This window comes from Brachyistius frenatus, unplaced genomic scaffold (genome assembly GCF_029030835.1).
Source record: "Brachyistius frenatus isolate BFR_SWC_R1_liver_20210118 unplaced genomic scaffold, ASM2903083v1 Contig_11, whole genome shotgun sequence".
Lineage (NCBI taxonomy): Eukaryota > Metazoa > Chordata > Actinopteri > Embiotocidae > Brachyistius > Brachyistius frenatus.
Window position 1 is genome coordinate 5214728 of NW_027210610.1, and position 21360 is coordinate 5236087.

The 21360-nt window shown below is 40.3% G+C and overlaps 1 protein-coding gene across 2 annotated transcripts in view; it reads right to left on the reverse strand.

Annotated features, from left to right (window-relative positions):
* atrnl1b (attractin-like 1b) overlaps nucleotides 1–21360 on the reverse strand; it is a 65332-nt gene that overhangs the window by 24548 nt on the left and 19424 nt on the right. For both annotated transcript variants that reach the window (XM_069691706.1, XM_069691705.1), the window contains exons 18-25: nucleotides 18940–19164; nucleotides 17757–17894; nucleotides 15361–15454; nucleotides 8926–8978; nucleotides 6807–6901; nucleotides 6429–6507; nucleotides 4470–4627; nucleotides 348–409 (exon numbers count right to left, since the gene is read on the reverse strand). In XM_069691706.1, the coding sequence (XP_069547807.1) occupies nucleotides 348–409; nucleotides 4470–4627; nucleotides 6429–6507; nucleotides 6807–6901; nucleotides 8926–8978; nucleotides 15361–15454; nucleotides 17757–17894; nucleotides 18940–19164 (904 nt within the window). The remainder of the gene's footprint in view (nucleotides 1–347; nucleotides 410–4469; nucleotides 4628–6428; nucleotides 6508–6806; nucleotides 6902–8925; nucleotides 8979–15360; nucleotides 15455–17756; nucleotides 17895–18939; nucleotides 19165–21360) is intronic.

Consider the following 21360-nt stretch of genomic DNA (forward strand, 5'->3'; position numbering starts at 1 on the left):
TGAAAGACCTCGATTGCAGCACTCAGGATGAAAAATCATTAAGAGCCCTCATATCTTGATCGCCAGCACCTTCTCTTCAGATGGCTCTTGGAGAGAAATATGCACCTATTTAAATTGCTACTGGCAGTTCATTTACCACTTTAAAAAGGAAAACCACTCCCTGAAGACACAAGAAGCGTTTACATGTTCTTGGTTAACAGAACCAGCCCAACGGGCTCAAGTAACTCAATGAGCCCAAGAGTGGAGAGCAAAAAAAATGTTTTGACCATGAACACTTAGAACAGCTAAAACAAAAGACTGAATGTGTATCTTTACAGAATGTTGGATAAATATCTTGACACACTTACCTGAAAAATGTCACAAAGAACTGGACGAGGTCCATGATGCTGTTGTGTTGGGAGAAGGCAATCTAGGGGAAGAAAAGAAGACAATAAGAACGCCACACTGTACAATGTAGTTATACACGTCCACAAAAGAGATTCACTAAGTACACTGTTGTCAGATAGAAGCTAACAGTATGTTTATTATGTGAGCGAAATATGGGGCATTTTAAGAAAAATCATTTTCGGTAAGTGCAAAACAGCCATGCTTGATGTGAGGCCAGTTAGTGTACTAACATGTAATTATTCTACATGTAAGTGTACTAACGGAACTGTAAAATTGTAAACAAAAGCGTTCTGCCAATCAGCCTAAATTTCAAAATAAAATAAAATAAAATCAACAAATGTTTACAATAATTTCTTTTCAAGGGTCAAAACACAGCCTGGCCCATCCACTGAATTGTGACTGAGCTCTCCCAGTTGATATGTGACATTGGGGTTAATGTGATGACGTGTCGACAGGTCGAGTCAACATGAAGATCAAAGCTGACCTGCTAAAAGGCCACTGACAAGACTCTCTGGAGGCCCCGCTAAAAAAGCTGTCTGTGAAAAACTGAATGTCGTGGAACAACACTGAATTTATTTGATCAACTGGATGGACTTGCAGTATTCTATTGTGATCAAGTTAATCTACACATTAACCTGGAACCGGAGATTTAAAAATTAGCTGATTTAGCCATTTTAAAATGATTTCTTACTGTAGATATCCAGTTAAAAAAAAACAACATACAAAAATAATTCTAAATGCAGATACAACTGAACACTTCTCGTTTCAGTGGGATCGCAGCTTAACAAAACATCCCATCTGCTGCTGAGATGAATAACACAGTGTGTCCCTTATATTATAGCTGATTTGCATCGTCATGTCTTAAAGCCAGTGGATAATGGGTCAGAAATATGGTTCACCTTCATTAAAAGGGAGATTACACACAGTCCTGGCAGCTAAATCATATATGAACGGCCACATCTCAGTGACAAGTCATTATCTCCTGTGGGTGCTCTGACGGCATTTTGCCCCGAGAGTATGGCGACACACAAACACAGTGTCATCTGCAGCAGTGCGGAGCCTCTGGTTGGCGACACATAAGATTGAATAATAGGGCACAAATTTGTTATTTTAAGACGCAGACCACTTACGTTGCATTTGTTGCTTTGCAAGCTGAATATAAAACTGAATTAATGTGGTGGTTTAAAATAGAAAAAAAAAATAACAAAAATTAAGGCAATAACAGGTTGTTGAAACAGAATGAAGGCTTTGATTTATTCTAGTACGAATACACAAGAATACAAAGAAGCTATTCCTAAATTATATTCCTGTATTATCTGTAATTGAAAAGCTACCAACATCTGAATGTTTGTCAGAAGAGAGGAATGTATGTAGCAGAACAGTTTTCACTGGACTAATGTTCTTTATTGACAGCTTTGTCATCTTCTCAAACTTTTGCCACCTTTGACTTTTTCAACCTTATTAATTAGGAAATAAGAACCACTGATCTGAAATGAGATGCTCACTGACATGGCTAATGCAACTCTAAAGCACATTTTGCAAAGATGTTCTGCTGACTTTTTATATAAATGGGACAGTTCAATATTAGCTTACAAACCTGCTTTTCACATGATGTGGGGTCAAAGAAATACAGGGGAGGAGGGTCAAATTAATTTCAATTCATCCATCTTTGCCAATCAACTGCATGGTTTGAGAACATTCTTCTATTACAATTGGACTTTTATTGCTCAGAGCTGCCCCTGGGATAGCAATCGACACGTGACAATGTGACAAAGAAAACCTCCCCTTATGACTACTCTTCACTATTTGAATGCGCATTTAAATGCTTATTTTATCTGCTTGGACCCTAAATACTGAAGCTCATAAGTGCATTCTCAAATTCTGCCTTATCTCATCGTCTACACTCTCAGCCCTGCATCATAAAGGCAGGCAAGGAAACAGAGACCTTATCCTGTTACAGAACCTATTTGCTTTAACAGCTCAGGCCAGCCCATAATAAATAAGTGACTGTTGGCCAGGAAATCTAATAGAAAACTATTATCGGGCCACCTCCACAGATGCACTGACCCCAAAGATATTATTACCCTGAGGTGGCCCAGTCATCTACCATGTGAAATGGTGGGAAGGGATATAAAAATCAATATTTGAGAGTGGATTAACTAGCAAAATGGGTATTGCGTGCTATTATTAGGAATGATAATTGTTATCTCATTGTATTACATTTCTGAGTAAGAGCTTTTGCTTTTTGCTTAAACATACAAGTGAGATTGTTGCTGAGGAGTCAGGTTCTAATTCTTTGGGTTTGTATGATAAACTTTGTGCATTTAGGTGTACAGACATAGTATAAACGATGTGCTGAAGTTCAAACGGGATGTTGAACGTGGCATAGTTGTTGGTGTGAGACGGGCTGGTTTGAGTGTTTCTGAAAATACTGATCTACTGGGATTTTCACAGACACCCATCTCTAAGGGTTTACAGACAACGGTCAAAAAAAAAAAATCAATAAATTGTTGTCTTTCTCTGGGTGAAAATGCTTTGTTGATAGCAGAGAAGAATGGCTAGACTGATTGAAGCAGATAAAAAGGCAACCTCGTGCCACTCCTGCCATCTAAGAACAGAAAACTTTAGCTTCAATAGGTACAGACTCACCAAAATTTGACGATGGAAGATTGTAAAAAAAAAAAAAAAAAATGTTGCACGTCTTGATATCTGCTGCAAAATTTAGCTGAAGGGTCAGAATTTGGCAAAAACATCATAAAAGCATGCTGCTTTGAAACAACAATTCCGACTGATGATGGTGGTGGTGTAATGGTGTGGGGAATTGTTTCTTGCCACTTTGTGCCCTTTAGTACCAACTGAGCATCATATATACACAACCTGGGACAACCTGCCTGAGTATTGTACATTACGTTCAGCACCTTAAGACCCCATATCACAAAGCTCATATCATCTCAGACTGGTTTCTTGAACACGACTGAGTTCATTGCGGTCAAATGGACTCCACAGTCACCGGATCTCAAACCAATAGATCTCCTTTGGAATACGGTCAAACAGGAGATTTGATTTACGAGGGTGCTGCCTACCAATCTGCAGCAACTGTGTGATGCTATCATGCCAATATGGATCTAAATCTCTGAGGAATGTTTCCAGCTGCTTGTTGAATCTATGCCACGAATAATCAAAGCAGTTCTGAAGTCAAAAGGTAGTCCAACCTGGTTCCTAAGTAAAGAGTGTACCAAAAGAAGTGGGTATCTCAAACTTAGTATAAATATTATTTTAGATTTGATCTAACTCAGATGGGGACTTTTTTTTTTTTTTTTTTTTAAACTAAAAAGCTACAATTTGGAGAATAAATGAATTTGTAGGACATGTATTGTATTTTGTACGAGGAATTGCAACATGTTTGTTTGTAAAAAGAAAAAAAAATCACAGCTCAAGCAGCACTGCCTCCGTGTATTGGCCTGGTGTTCTGCCTTAACTTCACTGTTTTCTTGACAATGAATCACTGCTCGTCACTCAGTCTGTTCTTTTGTCGCAGTCAGTCACATTAGTGCTACACTGGCCTCCAGCCTCATTTAATTTATTGCCTTCAAGATTAAACTTTGAGTTTTTATGACAACACCGTCATTGTTGTTTTCCTGCAAACATCAAAACACTAAAAGCAAAGTGACTACATTTTTGTTGTTTGTTGTTTTCACCCGGTCCACCAATCAAAGCCTCTATCTCATCCATTCAGCGAGAGAGGGGCAGAAACGTTAAACGGTGCGCTTCTCTTCTACCTGCTTAAAAACAGCTGTGCACCTATGGGCACTAACTGTTACTCATTAAATCTGTAATTATAATGAAGTGCACTTGAAATCACCCCTAGCAACAATGGAGCGCTGCATCTGCAAAGATGGCTGCTCCTCCTCTCCTTATGTAAATTGGACCGGGACTTCTTTTTCATAAATGGGATTATTTCACATATTGTGTATAGTGTGGGTAATTTGAAAACAAAGACTACATAAGACATAGCAGAGGATCATTTCACTGTGTTTTCTGCCACTAATGAGTCAGTCCAAGGTCACGAGCACACTGCTTACCTGGATCTTGATGGGCCATGAGAAGTTACTGACATAGACATAGAAAGTAATGTTAGGGTTGCTTCTGAAGGTGAACTTCTCGCAGGAGAAACTGTCTCTGTATTCCTTGATGTTTGTCTTGGACACAATGGGCACCTCCTCTCCGGAGATGGTTCCAGCTGTTGGGGTAAACAGTTCAGAGTCAGCACACTGCCCTTTGGTGCTCAGAAAGCACAGGTACATACAGAGATGGACCGGCTGCACCATATTATAATGAATGCATTAATGGATTTATCACGCCATTTGCAAAAATAGGAAGCTCTCATGAGTGATTATTATGATGTCTTATCTCCATCAAACTTCTTTTTGGTTGAACTATTTTATAATTACACATTCCAACCGTATTTTATTGTTAAATAAAAATGGATGTGGGAGAAAAGCACAGTTTGAAAGAGAGACTGGGATGCTGATAACCAAAGGTCAGGACTGAGTCATGTTAGCACAATTGCATCACTTGAATTCATATCACCATCATCTAGTGCATGCGGATTTATGAGACGTAGAATTTCAGATTTAATGTCTTTGGGGCAGATGCATACAGCATGAGGGCATCAAACGTCTGCTCAGATCAACCATCATTAAATATAAATAATTGTTTGGGTGCATTTATGCTCAGAGCAGGGTTTAATTATCACTGCGAGAATATTACAACGGCCACAAACTGGTAGTTTGTTCACAAGCACAATGTTTCTCATATTTTAGAAGAAGATTTCAAGACAGAAAGATATCATTTTCTTACAATGAAAGTCAATATGGGCAAAACTGAAGTGGAAATTTTCAAGTGTTTCTATGTGTTCATTTTTAATTCTTAATATCCATCATGAAATCAAAACGTATGTATTTTTGGAACAAAAAGTCTATTTTCCATCTATCTAAAGTAATTTCTTATTCTTCCTCATGTCAGTGGCTCCTCAACATTGTCATTCCGACCCACAGCTCTGAAACAAAAGCAGTGAAAATGACAGCTTGAGTGTGGCTACGTGAGCACGTTTATCTTAATTGAAATCACCCCCCGCCCCTTCCGCCACTACTCTCCTCCACCTCACCCCCCCCCCCCCCCACACACACACACCTAAAGGCGCTTCATGCTCTCGTCGATTGTGAAGAGGCTCCCATTCCTTCTGAGACACAATATCTTTGCAGGGCAAAAAAAAAAAAAAAAAGGGGACCCAACTTCAAATATTAATGACAGTGCTCCGAAAAGGTTAAGATGGCGGCGAGGAGTGCGGGAGGTTAACGTGTTTTAGTGGCTGGAAAATGTCAGTGTTTGTGCGGACAGAGAAAGTGGCAGATGACTTGAGAGGAGGGGAGGGCAGGAGATAAACATTGGCAATGGACTGCAGTGTCCTTGGGTGTCTTTCCTGAGACGACCTATAATAGCCACTCAACAGTGACACAGGACACACTAACAAGAGAGGGGACATTATTGTCCTTTAAAAAACATGAATGGGATTGACTGAACAGGGCTTTATACTAATGTGATTTAGTTCTATTTGAATGGCATATTTCATTATTTCATTGAGTATTGTGGCTGTACAGTAGGTGCAATAAGCACGTCTTTCTTTGGGTAAATGTTTATAACATTCATATATGACCTCCCCCTTGACACAATTTTACAATTCTGATAACTTTTGACCTTAAATCCTTGCTAACATTTATTAAATTGTTTCATTGGAGTAGAATAAGACATTTTCATTGACTGGCAGATGAATTTATAAACAGTTGACAGATAATCCATCTATTTAGTTTGCTTTTAAATGGACTGATTATTCAATTCACACTAACATTGCTGGAATCAATATACAGATAACATGAGCAGGAGCTCACAGTTTGTCCCTCATCAATGTGCCTCCTGTCTAATAGAAAACCAAAAATAAAGCGTGACATTTCTACAACAAAATAACTGAAACGGCAAAGTACCTGTTGATCCCACCGACCACGTGATGTTGAGGTTGAAGTTGTTGGACGCGTTAATGGACATGTCCAAGTTCTTGTTTGCCTTTAAAGGAACATAAATGAACAACAACATTAGCTGTAGTTATAAATATAAGATAAACTCAGACTACTGCACAAAAGATACATTATAGTAAAGTAGTGTTACAAAAGCAGTGATAATGGAAATAGATTATAAAATTCAACCATTATTGGAGGTCGTTTGATATTCTGAGTGTAACTTTCTAATGATCAAAATGAATCAGTGATCATTATCATTAAACCTAAACGTGAGTGCTGCACTAATGTCACCTCGAGAAGTGTAAGTGATTTAAGGTGTCTGTTGCCTCTTCTTGAAGAAGTTACCTGCTCAGGTGAAGCCATGAAGTTTATGGCGGTGTAGTGATTATCATCTTCTTGGATGAGACTGAAGGTGAACTGGTAGTCGATCAGGAGGTTGTCTGTTTAGAAAAATCAGACAAGAAAGAAAATGACTCAAATCTATTCCTACATTGTGTGCATAATAAAGACGTAGCGACTTCCTGAAGAATGGACACAATCGGAGTTGTCAACTGTGTCTTACATTACCAGAGAGAGCCTCAGTATATGAAGAAAACCCAATCACTGCAATCAGGGTGGGCAATTTTCCCATCAAGTAGAATTATCTGACCCTCACAGCATTCCTCAACACTGATTAATGAAGTATTTAGATATTAATAATTGACCCGAATGAATTCACAACTATTGCTAAATTTTAGCAAATTGTTTACTTGAGATAATACAGTTATCTGGACTACATAGATAAGTCAAATTGTTAATAAGTATGAAGCATTAATACATAAAAAGTAGACGCACATGCTAGACTGTATGTTCAATAACATTTGTACCATAAAAGTTTATTTTTTTGTTTATGAGCACTAGAGCAGTATATTATTGAATTTTCAAGAGACTTTTTTAGGGCTGGAAATGACAAAATTGATCACCCTGAGTCTGACTTGTGAATTCAAATGATTTGTTACTGAGGTCAAATTGAATGTACAAGTTTTACAACACACTTCCTTGGCTCCGGTTTAAAACTTTCTGAAGATCTGCTTTGTGGGGCTGCAGGGTTGGACTTCATTGCAAATGATGCTCGACATCCTCACAGAACAGGACTTCTTGGGAGCCTTCCAAGCATTGCAGGAGCGCTGGGAGCAGTGTATCGCTGCATCAGGGGACTACTTTGAAGGGGATGGTGTTCAGCTCTACAGCAGGTATGGTTATTGGTCGTTTATTGACGCAGTCTCAAAACTTTTTGATCGTATCTTGTGTGCCAGTTTTCAGGCTCAAAATAAAACTTTGAGTTTTGACAGTTTTCTGCTTGATAGGAGGAGTGGTGATGTACACACGTCAAATGGCAATGACCACACAAACAATCTGGGAGATAATAGAAGTAAAATTACTCATTACACTGACAACTCACAAATACACACTGTGAAGTAGTTGGATAATGTCACCGCGAGTGCTAAACTGTGCTCAGTTTGTACAGAGTGAAGTGTGTCGTGTTTACAATGCTGTGTAACAAAGTTCAAGAAGTTCCAGTGGTGTCCAGAGGTTAAAACGAGCTTCAGGCTTTCAGTTTCCTGTCTTCCCTTCATTGAGTCAGGCTATGGCATTTCAAAAAGGGACAAAACCCTGGCAAGGGCTCTGTTGTCAGTAGCAGAGTGCTGAAAGGCAAATAACAAATCACTAAGTAGTGCAGCACCGTGAAGGACACCACATCATGCAAACAAACACACAAAGCACAAACACCGGCATGCGCAGCACACACAGGAAGAGAGGCACAGATGTGCTACCACGTGGCACTGGGTGTCGTTTTTTTTTCTTCATAAGGTAGCTTTTTGCCTCACGCACTGTGACAGCTTTTCCTTTACAAGCTAAACTATCATTTAGTCAACTTTCTAAATGAATAAATGAGTATGTGCGTGATTGAGTGAGTCGACAAGTGGAGAGTTTTTACTCCTCCGTCTCCTTGATTAGCTCAATCACTCACTCCCTCTGATGCACTTGACATTTTCACAACAAGTCATTCTGTCACTGAACAAGCGCCCCTGGTGCCAAAGTGCTAAAATGCTCCATCTGCCCTGGGCGGAAGAGTAGAAAGAGAGGAAGAGGGAGAGGGAGGGCGAGAGAGAGAGAGAGAGAGAGAGAGAGAGAGAGAGAGAGAGAGAGAGAGAGAGAGAGAGAGAGAGAGAGAGAGAAGGAGGGAGGGAGGGAGGGAGAGAGGGAGAGAAAAGCAGAGAGAATAGCCAAGAATAATTAGGTGTGTTTGTTTGTGTTTGTGTTTGTGTGTGTGTGTGTGTGTGTGTGTGTGTGTGTGTGTGTGTGTGTGTGTGTGTGTGTGTGTGTGTGTGTGTGTGTGTGTGTGTGTGTGTGTGTGTGTGAGCGAGTGAGTGCATATGAGCTGTCTCGCCAGCAAGTAGCTGTCCAGTAGAGAATTACTCACAGTAACAGGTTCCTCTGAGTGGATTGCCAAGGTAACGGTTTTCTGAGTCACATCTGCAGTGAGGCAAACAGAGAGGGGGGAGAACAAGATGAAGAAGAGTGCAAACAGATTGAGAGCAAGAATGTCTCTTATCAGGAGCAGTGTACGCCAAGTGCCAGCGCATTAGCTCCTGCTGTTGGCGCCTCATCAAGTCACTTTACTTCTGACAGAGGAAATAATCTGATAGTTTGTAAAAGTTAATTAGATTTTTTTTTTTTTTTTTTTTTTTTACTTTTGTTTATCAAAGCGCCACAGTGACATGCAACAAACTTCCCGTCTCATCTGATCACAGAGCACAGCGCGTGGCATTTAAAAGTAATGTACCGAGTTTAATCCCTGTCAGTCCTCGGAGCAAACAACACAATTTATGTAAACGAATTCTGACTTGATTATTTCAGATAGAAAAACCTAAACTGAAGCCAAATCAAGAATAACGACCAATCGAGGTCAATCCTTTCAAAGGAATGAATGAATGAAAACAGTAAACGATCAAGTTTCGGAGATACACATGCAAGTGAGAAGGAAATGCAAAGTTCAAAACAAGCCAGACGACGCCCAGGGCAAGTTGAACTTAGTTTAACATTCATGTTTATTAACACAAGGTTTTAAGATTCAGATTTTAAAATCAGACAAGAGGGTGAGAATATTCACAGAGCTCACAGCACACGACTTGTTTACCTTTGATTACCAAATAATCATCCTGTGATTTCTTTTAATCTCCCCTCATTAAACAGCAGCTTTAAACTCAGAGACAAGCATTAGAAATGATCCGTGCAAAAATCGTGTTTATTTGGAGAGCTGTAGTAGGCTGGCACTGTTTACTTTAATATATTAGATGCTGTATTACACAAGTTCTTGTTTCCTAAATTTTCTGGAACAGAAGTGGTGACGACAAAGTTAACCTGAACTGCAATAGCCAGAATTTTTAAGGTAGTGCTGGAATAAGTCTTTAAAGGCTTGATGCCACATGGCCACTGGAGCTGATCGCTGGCATTCTAACAATTCTTGTGATTCATCGAATGCTTTTCAGAAGCGGTTGTCCGCTTCGCTCCACTGAAGATACAGGCCTCGTCCATTTGTGATGGAAGCCGTGTCAAACTGCGCAGAGTTTGTCAGCTGGGCAGGAAGTCGGAAACAGAAACAGCAGAGAACCCGGTCATTTTTCAAAATAAAACACCCTGTGTATATATCTATAAATCTATATACAGATATATATCTATATATATTTTATATATATATTTATATCTATATAGATATAGTTATATCTATATAGATATAATCTATATAAAATATATATATGTAGATATATAGATATGAAATAATTATGAGGATCCATGCTTTTTAAACAACTAAACAAAGCCACCTGTATTTACTTTGTCTCTCGACTACGTCACAACAAAGTAGGAAATAACAACAATAAACACCAAATAGACAACCACAATTTTTTTTTTTTAACAACGCAGCATACTCGCTAAAATCATGCAACTCAAAGAAAATCAGGAAGTCAACAAAATCGGAGAGACAAACGTTTCACTTCTCAAATGTTCCTGGTACGGTACGAAGCCATGAAGAGGAGGGAAAGAAAACAGTGTCGCACACACACAACGTGTGCCTTGTGGAAACCCCGAGTAAGTTTCCTGCAGAGTTGGGTTGAAGCATTTCAAAAGTAACAGCGTTTCAGGAATTTCTCCCGTGCATTTGTTAAATAAAAAATAAAAAATGTAGATGAGTTTCTCACGGTCTTCTGAGGTCATAAAGTTTACACCAACCACTAGAGTTTAACAGTGCACAGTTTTCACACATCAGCCAAAATAGTCTGACTTTTAAATGAAGTTCTGCCAAGCAAAATAATTTGTTAAACATCTACAGAGTGCCATCAACTGTTGTGCGTGTGTGTGTGTGTGTGTGTGTGTGTGTGTGTGTGTGTGTGTGTGTGTGTGTGTGTGTGTGTGTGTGTGTGTGTGTGTGTGTGTGTGTGTGTGTGTGTGTGTGTGTGTGTGTGTGTGTGTGTGCATGAGTGTGTTTTATCAAGCTCATGGCTGATTCCAACGGCCTGTAATGAGGGGGAACATATGGCAATGTTCATTGGACTGCAAAGCGCTGCATCTCCCATTTAATGCATCTCTCCACTCTGTCTCTCAATCTACACCGTCATCACTCTTCAGTTATTTACGTGGTAAACAGGTCGAGTAAAATCTCATGTGAACTGGAACTATCAGAAACGGTTGAAAAATGTCTCAGCAATTTAATATCTATTAGATATTGATATCTATTAGATATTCAATTATTAGATATCTATTATCACATTAATTGCGTTTCACAGTTGTTTTAATCTCACACACAACCAATTAAACCTGTTAGAATGTGACTATCAGGAGACGACGTCGAGGAGTCGGAGTGGACGACGAGGGAAAGGGGGGGGTGGAGGGGGACGACAGATGAGGGAGGGGGGTGCCGAGTGAGACACACGGATGCCTCCAAAGAGGAGGTGGCTGTTGGTGAGGTCGCACTGAATGCCTCTGCTTCTAAAAATAATTCGGCATCGGTTGTTTTGCCGGATTTTGGATTCGTGACACAGACGGTATCACCTCTGAAGTTACTACGCAAAGAAAAAGGTCAGTCGGATGAGAGTGGAGGTGTGACACGGTAGATGTCTTTCAACACCTTAAATATCATCAGAGTGAAATACCGTCAGACTGCGGGAAAGTGTACAAAAAAAAAGTGAAACTATAATCTGAGGGTAGGTTTCATTAATTACCGAACAGCTTTAATGCTTATGTATATGTCACATTAGGTCACCAACAGTTGACCCCCCCCCCCCCTCCCCAGTTAGTATATTCAACAACAGCCGAGTAACGATACCAACTGACCTGATCAAGACGGATTTTAACACTACATCTAACGAGCAAAATCGGAAGAACAAAGGATGAGTGCCCTGACTTATCTAATGGAGGCAGGACACTTAGCTGGGGAGGAGCCAGCTCTGCCGCTCTCAGGGTTAATGTTAAACAAGCAAGGACAGGCTAGAGTGCTCTTTTACCACGGTACAAAGGACAGAGGACAAATGTCGCCACAGACGTTTGAACCTCACAGAACATCTCTCCCGGGGCATTTCAAGCTGCCTGGCATTTGCAGACGGAGAAAACACACACACGTACCCACGTGCTCATCGGTATAATGCAGCTGCTCTCCACTGTATCTTAATTTAATCTACACCTGCGTGCATCTGTGCACACATGGGAACTTCAGGCAATCCCCCTGCAACGGTATCTTAATTTGATCTACACTCAGCTTGGACCTCTGTCTGCGCACACTCTGTGATTTAACAGTCGAAATGCACACACGCACAAACAGGGGGAATGTGCTACGAACCTACACAATGTCTTTCACACTTATGTCGGCTGGAGCAGCCACATGTACACACTCTACCCCTCCGTTAACCCCAGCATGAGACGTCTCCTGAATAATGTCTGCATCACAAATGAGCACTATAATGAGAAATATTTCCCCTCACTCCCTCTTGTTTGACTCATCACTGTAACGCAGCGTAGACCTCATCAATTGTTTTTGAAAAACAATCCTATTCTGCACCGATGCACCCTTCACTTCATTAGTGAACCTATTATTTGGCGGTCCTAATGGCATCGGTGGCTTTGGTGCACGCATGTGTGAAAGTGTGCATGTGTGTACTTTTGTGCACACTGCTGAAAAGACGGAGTACCCTTGGGTAGAGGTCTTTGTTTAAGGGTTACTGCTGGGGACGGCTCGAGTGAGTGGCCGACTGTGCTCGGGGAGACACTGATTACATGTAATGAGAACCAGATATTACGTTACAAAAAGGGGGAACAGCAAACACCACACCCCGAAAGGTTGGTAATTAGGTTACACTTGATGTTTGAATGTGAAAATGCATTTTGATTTTGAGATTAAAAAACGCCACACTCCAAACACTAATCTAATCACGGTCTCTAAATGGGACTGAGTTAACAACATATTCTAGAGGTTTATGTTGCTGGCTAAATTTGAGGCTGATAATCAGCAAACGGTTGCAGGAACCTGCCCAAAGCTGGCTCCGCAGCTGCACGGGCTCATCTTCACTAAATGGCTCGATTCTGCAGGGTGGAAAATTTGTCGTTTGTATCATGTGTTAGCCACCTGCTGTCCCAGTGTAGCTCTGCAGTCCATCTGGTAGCAGAGATCAAAGTGACATTTAGTCAATTGTGCAAATTGTCATTTATTTATTCTCAAAGACGACAGAGAGCAGTGAGGGTTTTTGGGGAGGTCTCACTCTCCTCATGCCACCCTTCCTTCCCTTCCCCTCCCCTTTTGCTCCCATCACACTGATGTCGTCTTTTACTCAGAAAAATTAAGCCACGTATTCATTACATGCAGGAAAAACACTGTGGATTTGTTGGGAGTTTTGACCTTTCTTAGCCCTATACAATATTGTTTTTACAAGTGTGGCTGTGGTTGTAATCAAGCAGAAACCCACCATGATGTCACACATTGGTTTGTGAACTGCTGCTTTGAAACCTTGAGTTTGGCATTTCAGCAGTCGTCATTTTGGGGGGTTTTTGGAGCCAAAAGTGACCATATTTGAAGACACTTCCTACCCAACTCTACTGGCAACCTGATTTCACCTCAGGCATGTCAGTCTAACCAGGAACACCCCTAAACATACCTCACTTTGAGCTCTGATATCTGATAAATTATGGACTTATTTTGGGGTGTTGGTCATCAACAAATTCATCTATAAACCGAAAAAGCCAAGGATGGAGCTAGTAAGTGAGGCTGTAAACTTAAAATATTTTTAAACTAAGTTTTCAATTATTTGATCAGTATGGAAATACATTCCACACTTTTGTTATTCCTAACGGACACAGTGGTTTTGGCGAGTATGACTGGATGTTTACAAGAAACTCTGCTGGGTGACTTCAAGGGTGTCATAATTACTGTAATTTACTTTTGCTAACTAAAGTCTTGACATTGTGTTCAGTGATTTCTTCAGTGTGAATTAACTAAACTCTAACTCGATTTTAAATGATGTTTTGTCAGGAGGATTCAACTTAATTAAAATATGGTGTGAAATGTGTGATTATGAAACGTGTCACTGAATAAGATAAAGTCTTAAATACAGGAAGAATGAATATGTGAATTTGAGAGAGTTAAAAGTCACTGCTTTGTTTGTGGGTGTGCACGTATGTCCGCTGACCTCCCAATAACTGCATTAGTGGTATTAAAAAAAATCTGTGTCCATTCTGCTTACAACTGGGAAAGCAGACAGCTAAGAGGAGTTGGACCTCCTCTGGTGGAATCCACCGCGTCAGCAGAAATCGTCCTGGGGGTGGTGCTTCTGGCCGCTAACTGACAGTTCTCTGCTTTTACACTAACGAATCATCAGCATCCGAGCTTCCACATGAGAAAAAACTGGCTTGCTTTTCAGTGTTCAGAAATCAATGCTCATAACGGAGTCATGAGAATCATGAATCACTGCAGTGAATTAATCATACGATGATGAATCCCATTTATATGATTAAAACAAAGAGGTTACTGTCAGTCAGACTAGGTCATTACTCAAAATCAAATCACGTTAACTTCTATTTAATGTGTTTATACAATTTCTGTCTCTTTCTGAGCTCCTCTGGATTACTAACCTACCGTTCATTATGATGTACGGTAATTTGCGGTGATGCCTTAATAACAATATTTTTGTCTGATTATATTAATTCAAAAGCAAGAGGTTGACTTGTTCTACTCAAAACGTTCACAAATCTGTATTCATCTTTAAAATCTCCAGGTTCAGCTTTTAGCTCAGTGCTGGGACTGAGACTGTATGTATCCATAAAGACGTATCGTGGGTATATTGGAATCACAGAACAGGGTTTTTTTTCTCAGCAACACATCATATCCAGCACACAAAACCTTCCTAAATGTAGCTGTCGCACTTGTCAAAATGGGTCTAACTTAAAATAGCCTCAAGCATTTCATCAGGCTCAGTCCCAAGTGATTACTGACCCAGTGACAAGCTGCCCAGGGCCTCACTTTGGACTGACATTACCATAAGTCAGTGGATTTCAGTTGGACGATTGTAAGCATACCTCACATTTGAGGGAAACAGATACTGAAATGACAATTAGTAAAGGGGAGAGGACTATATTTAAGTCATTAGCAGGATATTAGAGTCAACGGCTACTAAAAATTGACTGTACTGAAAAGCGGCAGTGTTTCAACCCGGCCAGGTGTTCGTAAAAAGATAAACCACTTATGAGTTTGTTGTGTCACAGAGGCAACATATGAGGTCAGGATTTAAATCATGAGGCCATTTTTTTTTAAATGAGAAGACTGTCCAGTGCTTCTTCTTTTGTGTTTGTGTGAGCATGTGGCCGGTGTACTCACAGCTGGCACTGGTCTCCTTTGATCCCCTTGGTGGTGCAGAAACACTTGCCAGATAACACCTGGCACACATTGGCATGACCATTACATTTACAGGCTGGAACAGACCATTGGAAAAAGAGAGTGGAACAAAAGAGAAAACACAGGGACAAAGACATTATTAATTAATATTACACAAAGCGAAAAAATATTGATACAGTGACAGTTCGGCTAATTTGAATCTGTGTACTTGCACGTGATCAGTTTAAACTAAACTATCAGTTTAACCCCCCCCCCCTCTAACCACCACAAGCAGTGCCATAACAATTGTTTTCCCACTTTTAAGCACCAGGCTAGCAGTTTCCCATTGCTGGCAGTGTTTGTGCTAAGCTACGCTACAAACATCCCTTCAGCTGTACTCAACATACAGAGAGGAAACTCATATTGATCTGAGTAAGATGGTAAACAACTGTAATTCCCAAAACACTGGCTGAACTTCAAAGATCTGACACAAGAAGGAGAATCCCCACCCCACACTCAGATGGGAAGCTCGATACCTACTGTGTGTGAGTGTGCGTGTGTGTGTGTGTGTGTGTGTGTGTGTGTGTGTGTGTGTGTGTGTGTGTGTGTGTGTGTGTGTGCGTGTGCGTGTGCGTGTGTCATTCAAAAAAGGCAGCAACAGATTTGTGAAAGATGACTGCATTGGCATATAAAGTGCTTCTGGTGTGACCGTCTTTCAGGTTTGCATTTGCAGGACAAAAAAAAAAACCCCAGACCCATTCCTTTCAGTTCCCTGAGCTTTAAAACACAGAGAAGGTATATTAATGAAGGGCCACTGGACCCTCGATCCCCACCTTTCTTCCCAAGTGCTAAACCTCCTTCTTGGCACATTTTCCAGTGTGGTACATACAGTATGAATAATTCAGGTGTCTTGAATGCTTTTAACTGAGAGTCTTAGCACTTTGTCCGACACTTCTTATTATTGACAGACACAGGGATTTAATTTGACTATGTGCAAGTCACACTAGATAGGAGGGTTTGTGTCTATATGCAAGGAACCCTCCCCCCCCACACACACACACACACACACACACTTCAAATTAATGCATGGATGTGTTCACATGTTGTCATGCCACGTAATGATTTTTGTCCTCAGGCTCTGAAAGAATGACCTGAATAATTAACAGACCTGTGTAGTTTCACTTTACAGGTTACAGCTATAGCCCGTGCATTAACAGATGGTATCAGAGACCGTAACACTCCCAAGTGTGTTTGAGTGTGACTGTGACTCCCTTGTCTAGCAACTCAAACAAAAGCCTGCATGTAATTCCTCAGGAATGTTATTCATGTTTCACAACAAATGAGTGCGGGTAAATCTCCCCTTGACAGGGAACCTGTATTACAGGTCTTCAGTCAATCTGCAATTCACTCAATAGAAAGTCACCCTCAGACAGTGATCAGATACTAACGCAAGCATTACAGTTATATTTTAATGCCCATTCCTGCTCTTTGTTCACACCCATTCTCCACATTAAATTCATCAGGATTCATGTGCTTGTGCTTTGAAAACAGGAATCCTGGATAAATTATGGGTTGCAGTCACTCAAGAAAATCTATTCTGCACTGGGCAGGGGAGTGAAATAATAAATCTCCTCCATGTCCTGTTCAAAAACAATTTTATGCCAAGAATAAAAACACTAAATACCACACCTAGCAAATTAGTAAAACAATTGAGCCACTGAGCTGCATCTTTTGTATAAAACATCACTGTTTCCTCCCTGTTTTCTGTATGTCTGCCTGTGTTTACATCCCTTCATACAAAATCAGGACATGTGACGATACAATTTTTTTTCCCTCTGTGGGTGGAAAAACATCACAAGAATAGTGACCTTCAGCTTCACCTGCAATCGACTACATATGATCTATACTCACTCCAGTCACACAAACATTTATATTTTGACATTTCATATTGAGAATGGTATTGCAACGGAGTTGCAGAACCAAAAATTAACCGAGATCAGACACCGACAATGCTCATATAAAATTTTACATATGTCAATAATAATCAAGCAGGGAAGGCAAATTGTCACTCGTGCAACTTAACACACAATAGTGCCCTCTGTTGGTTCTGATGCTGTATTACAATATATTTATCATGCAGTAAACGAATTAGAAGTCAATAAGTAGATCACTTTCTTCAATTATCATTTACACACAGCAGGTCTAGTCCAAATTAAACTATTGTATTGTTTAAACTTCATATTGATCTCTTGCGCTGAAATGAAATGTAAACAGATGGTTGGGAAAAGGTTATGTGTGCAGGGATGAAACTATATCAGTTGACTGCATCACCAAAACAATAAATCCATTAAGTCCTATGTGTGCAGAATAACTAATGTCTGCAGCGATGCGACACTCACCCTGGCATTTGCCACCATTGGTGGGGTCTCCATGGTAACCAGGCATGCAAGTCTCGCAGTGAGGACCGGTGGTAAGGTTACGGCACTGCTCGCACACGCTGGCATTCACACACGTGCTGTGGCCATTACACTGGCATGCTGCAAAGGAAGCAGAAAGGTTACAGATTAATGCAAGTGCAAAGTCTGATTCGATTTCACAGCTTTAATTTATTGCAGCTGCCTTCAAACTGGATATTTAAGAAATAGGTGAATAAGAAATGTCAGATCTTGACACACTGAGCAAAGTCATGGTTTAATAATCTGAGACAGGACAGGTGATTTTATACTTGCATTCACAGCCTCCATCTCTCTGCAAGTCACCCAGGCAATATGAGTGATTTCCCTCCTACAGTTATTGTTATTGCTTCCTAAATGCAAGAGAGCCATTAGTGCTGTCAGTAGTTGTGTCTGCCACGTCCTATTAATTATGATTATCAGACTTGCCTTTAAAAATATTTTTAATGGCTACAACTTGGCACCTGCGTTAAACCCCTCAATGGAAATATAAATTTGCAACTTAACCTTGTTTGTATTGATTTTCAGCCAAACAAAATGAAGTGAATCATACATTTCACCTCTTAAAAATGCTCTCTGTGCATCAATGTCACATCACAGATTCTGGGACAGAAAATGCCCATTAATAGAACAAATTATATCTGAGAGTAAAAAGTGTTGCTATTCACTTTTTACTCTCAGATATAATTTGAAAAGGAATAGTGACACATATGACTCACAAAATTAAACCCATAATCAGGCAAAATTATCACCAAAATCCTCTGAATGATTTCTAGACTTCTTAAATTATAACAATCTCAGAAAATCGGATTTCTTTTTACACATAATCGGTACCAATGAGTCGCTGAATATTCGTCACAATCTCAAATTACTACTAGCAGTGGGTATATTATCATCTTCCATAATGTGGTTGTTTGAACTGGGGCTTGATGAGAGCATTAAATGGCACACTAGCGTAAGGTTGCATAGAGTCAGCAGGGAGGGATTAGTTGCATAGGGAAGCTGTAACAGGAATCCATGATAACAACAGCTTTTCAAACTTAAGACGTGACAGTCGATAACAACCTCTCGCACAGATCCCGTTCTGATCTGTAATTTCAGTAAGACGGACAGGAAGCTGATCACTCACGGGGGCAGTGAATGAAGGCCCACTCGTAGCTCTTGTCTTTGGGGCAGCTGCCTGGCTCCAGGCTCATGTCGTGGGACTGGCCCTGCTTCGCCACTCTCTTCATGGGCCCCCGGTACGAGCCCTCCATGCACAGGCCCTTTCCCGTGCTGCTGGGATCTCCACACCAGCCGCACTCCGGCTGATCCAAGCATTGAGAACATGTCCGCAGACCTGAACAGTTCTGGGCTGAAGGAGAGAAGGAAGAAGTGTGAGAAAAATGGACTTTGCATTTCATGAGAGAAGTTGAAGTTGATGCAGAGGGTTTTGGGAGCCAGCCCCTACGAGCCCTCAGTGATATTGCACTTCAAGGCACTTCTGAATTAGCCTGGCATTACCAGACCCAAGTTCACTGTGTGTATATATTGGTCTGGGCACGCTCCATGTTAGGGTCATTTCCAGTCGAGGACCTCAGATTCATTTTCACTTCTTCTTGATTCCAAAAGAGTCCAACTCTGCACTTCCGACGTTGTTTGTATTCATTCATCAGCTATTATTTGTCCATTCCTTTTCAATTTAGCATACATTTACCGGAGTAATCACATAGACACCGACAGTGGCATAACAAACTCGGCAGCAGCAAAGGTTGCAGCAAACAAAAACTCTGACGGATTTTGCTTTCATGATTTTACCCTTCTCACCACACCACTCCATTCTTTTCTAAGCTTTTACAGAAGCTGCAGATTAAGGAACATGAATGCATCTTAGACTAAAACACAAACTGGTTATCTGGTGAGGTGTCAGGAAAGCAGATAAGAGGATCAGAAACAAGTGTGGAGCATTAAACAGAGTCGGTGGAAGGGCACCGAATAAGAGAAGAAATGTGTCAGACTACCAGGACAGAAAGTTTGTGACTTGAGAAAAAGTTCCACAAAAGGATTAAATGTAACGTGTGAAATGGCACCACGGCCTAAATTCAAAAACCCAAGTGAACCATTGTGTTTTGTCGGCTGAGGGCCGAATCACTAAATTGCTTGACAAGTTTCAGCGCCACCACTTGCCTGCCAGACAAGACGCATGAGCGGAGAAAATTCCACTGCTATTTTAAGGAGACAAACACTGAGTGCTTTTACCTCAGTTTATGTCAAACAAATCTTCAGCTATTCTGCTAATGGATGTGAAACCATGACAACACAAGAGCAATCAGCACAAAGTAAGGCCATTTAAGTTTGTTTTGACGACAGGACGTAAGTGCTGAATTTCTCAGGAAAGTACCGCTATAAGAAAAGAAGCAGCTGGATGAAGACTTTTTGTCTTGCCACAAACACAAAAGCATGTTGAGATAGAAAAATCTGCCATAAAAACAAAAATCCACATCTTTCACTTGATTTTTTTTTTTTGACAGATAAATCAATATGTATGAACAACTAAATCTGAGGGCTGGAGGTGTTACATAAATTAGATGGTGATTACGACCGTGTCTGTACAGAGAAAACAAGCAGTGTTTTCATCAGCTGAGTGAATACAAGCTCTGCTCCCGGCTCAGGTTCGCTCAACAACACGGATGGAAGCCTTCAAGTGAATGGAGAAATGTAAATAACTTCAAATATGTTGTCAGGTTCGTGTTCAGTCACAAATTACAACTTCTGGAAGATCAAATGCGGTTTGCCGTTTCAAGTCTCCCGGGGATACATTGACGTGAAGGTGTGTCTGCTGGCTGTTTACAGCTTTGTCAGAGACTAAAGATCTTTGATCAAAATGACAACATTACTACTTTAGGATTTGGTTTTGCGTACGTGAGAGCAGTGTGAAGAGCTTTGTGAAGTGAAAGATGACAAATGTTGCATTTAATCAACAGGTTTCCCAGCGAGTACGTAGACTTTAACATCTTCAGATGACGCTTTAATGTTTTTGCTCTCACCTGAATGCTTTCATTATCTTCACAAATTATGTCTTTTGTATTATTCTTTTTGCACATGGATGGAGTCGAACCAGAGCCTCTTAACTATGATGGAATCTAGAAAGAAGTCTGACTGATATTTGACTTTTGGGGCTGATGATGATATTAGGAGGTAAAGATATTCCAATGTCAATATGTTGACTGAAATATTGTTATTAAACACTTGTGACAAAGGTATATAATGGAGGAAGAATATTTTACACGTACATTTTATTGTTCAAAATTACATCAGTGAATTGAAACAGTAAACTCCACTGGGAATATAACAATTATAAAAATGTCCCCATCATCTTTTTCTGCGTTTTCATATCTGACAACATATTTGCTGATATTGCTATATAAGTGTAACTAATAAATCATATTCAATTAACCTGCTGATTATTTTCTAAATCAATTAATTCTGGTATCAAATATTCAACAGAAATCAGTACATGGTTCGCTTTATTGCCTAGAAAACAACTAAAACAAATATTCAGTTTACAGAA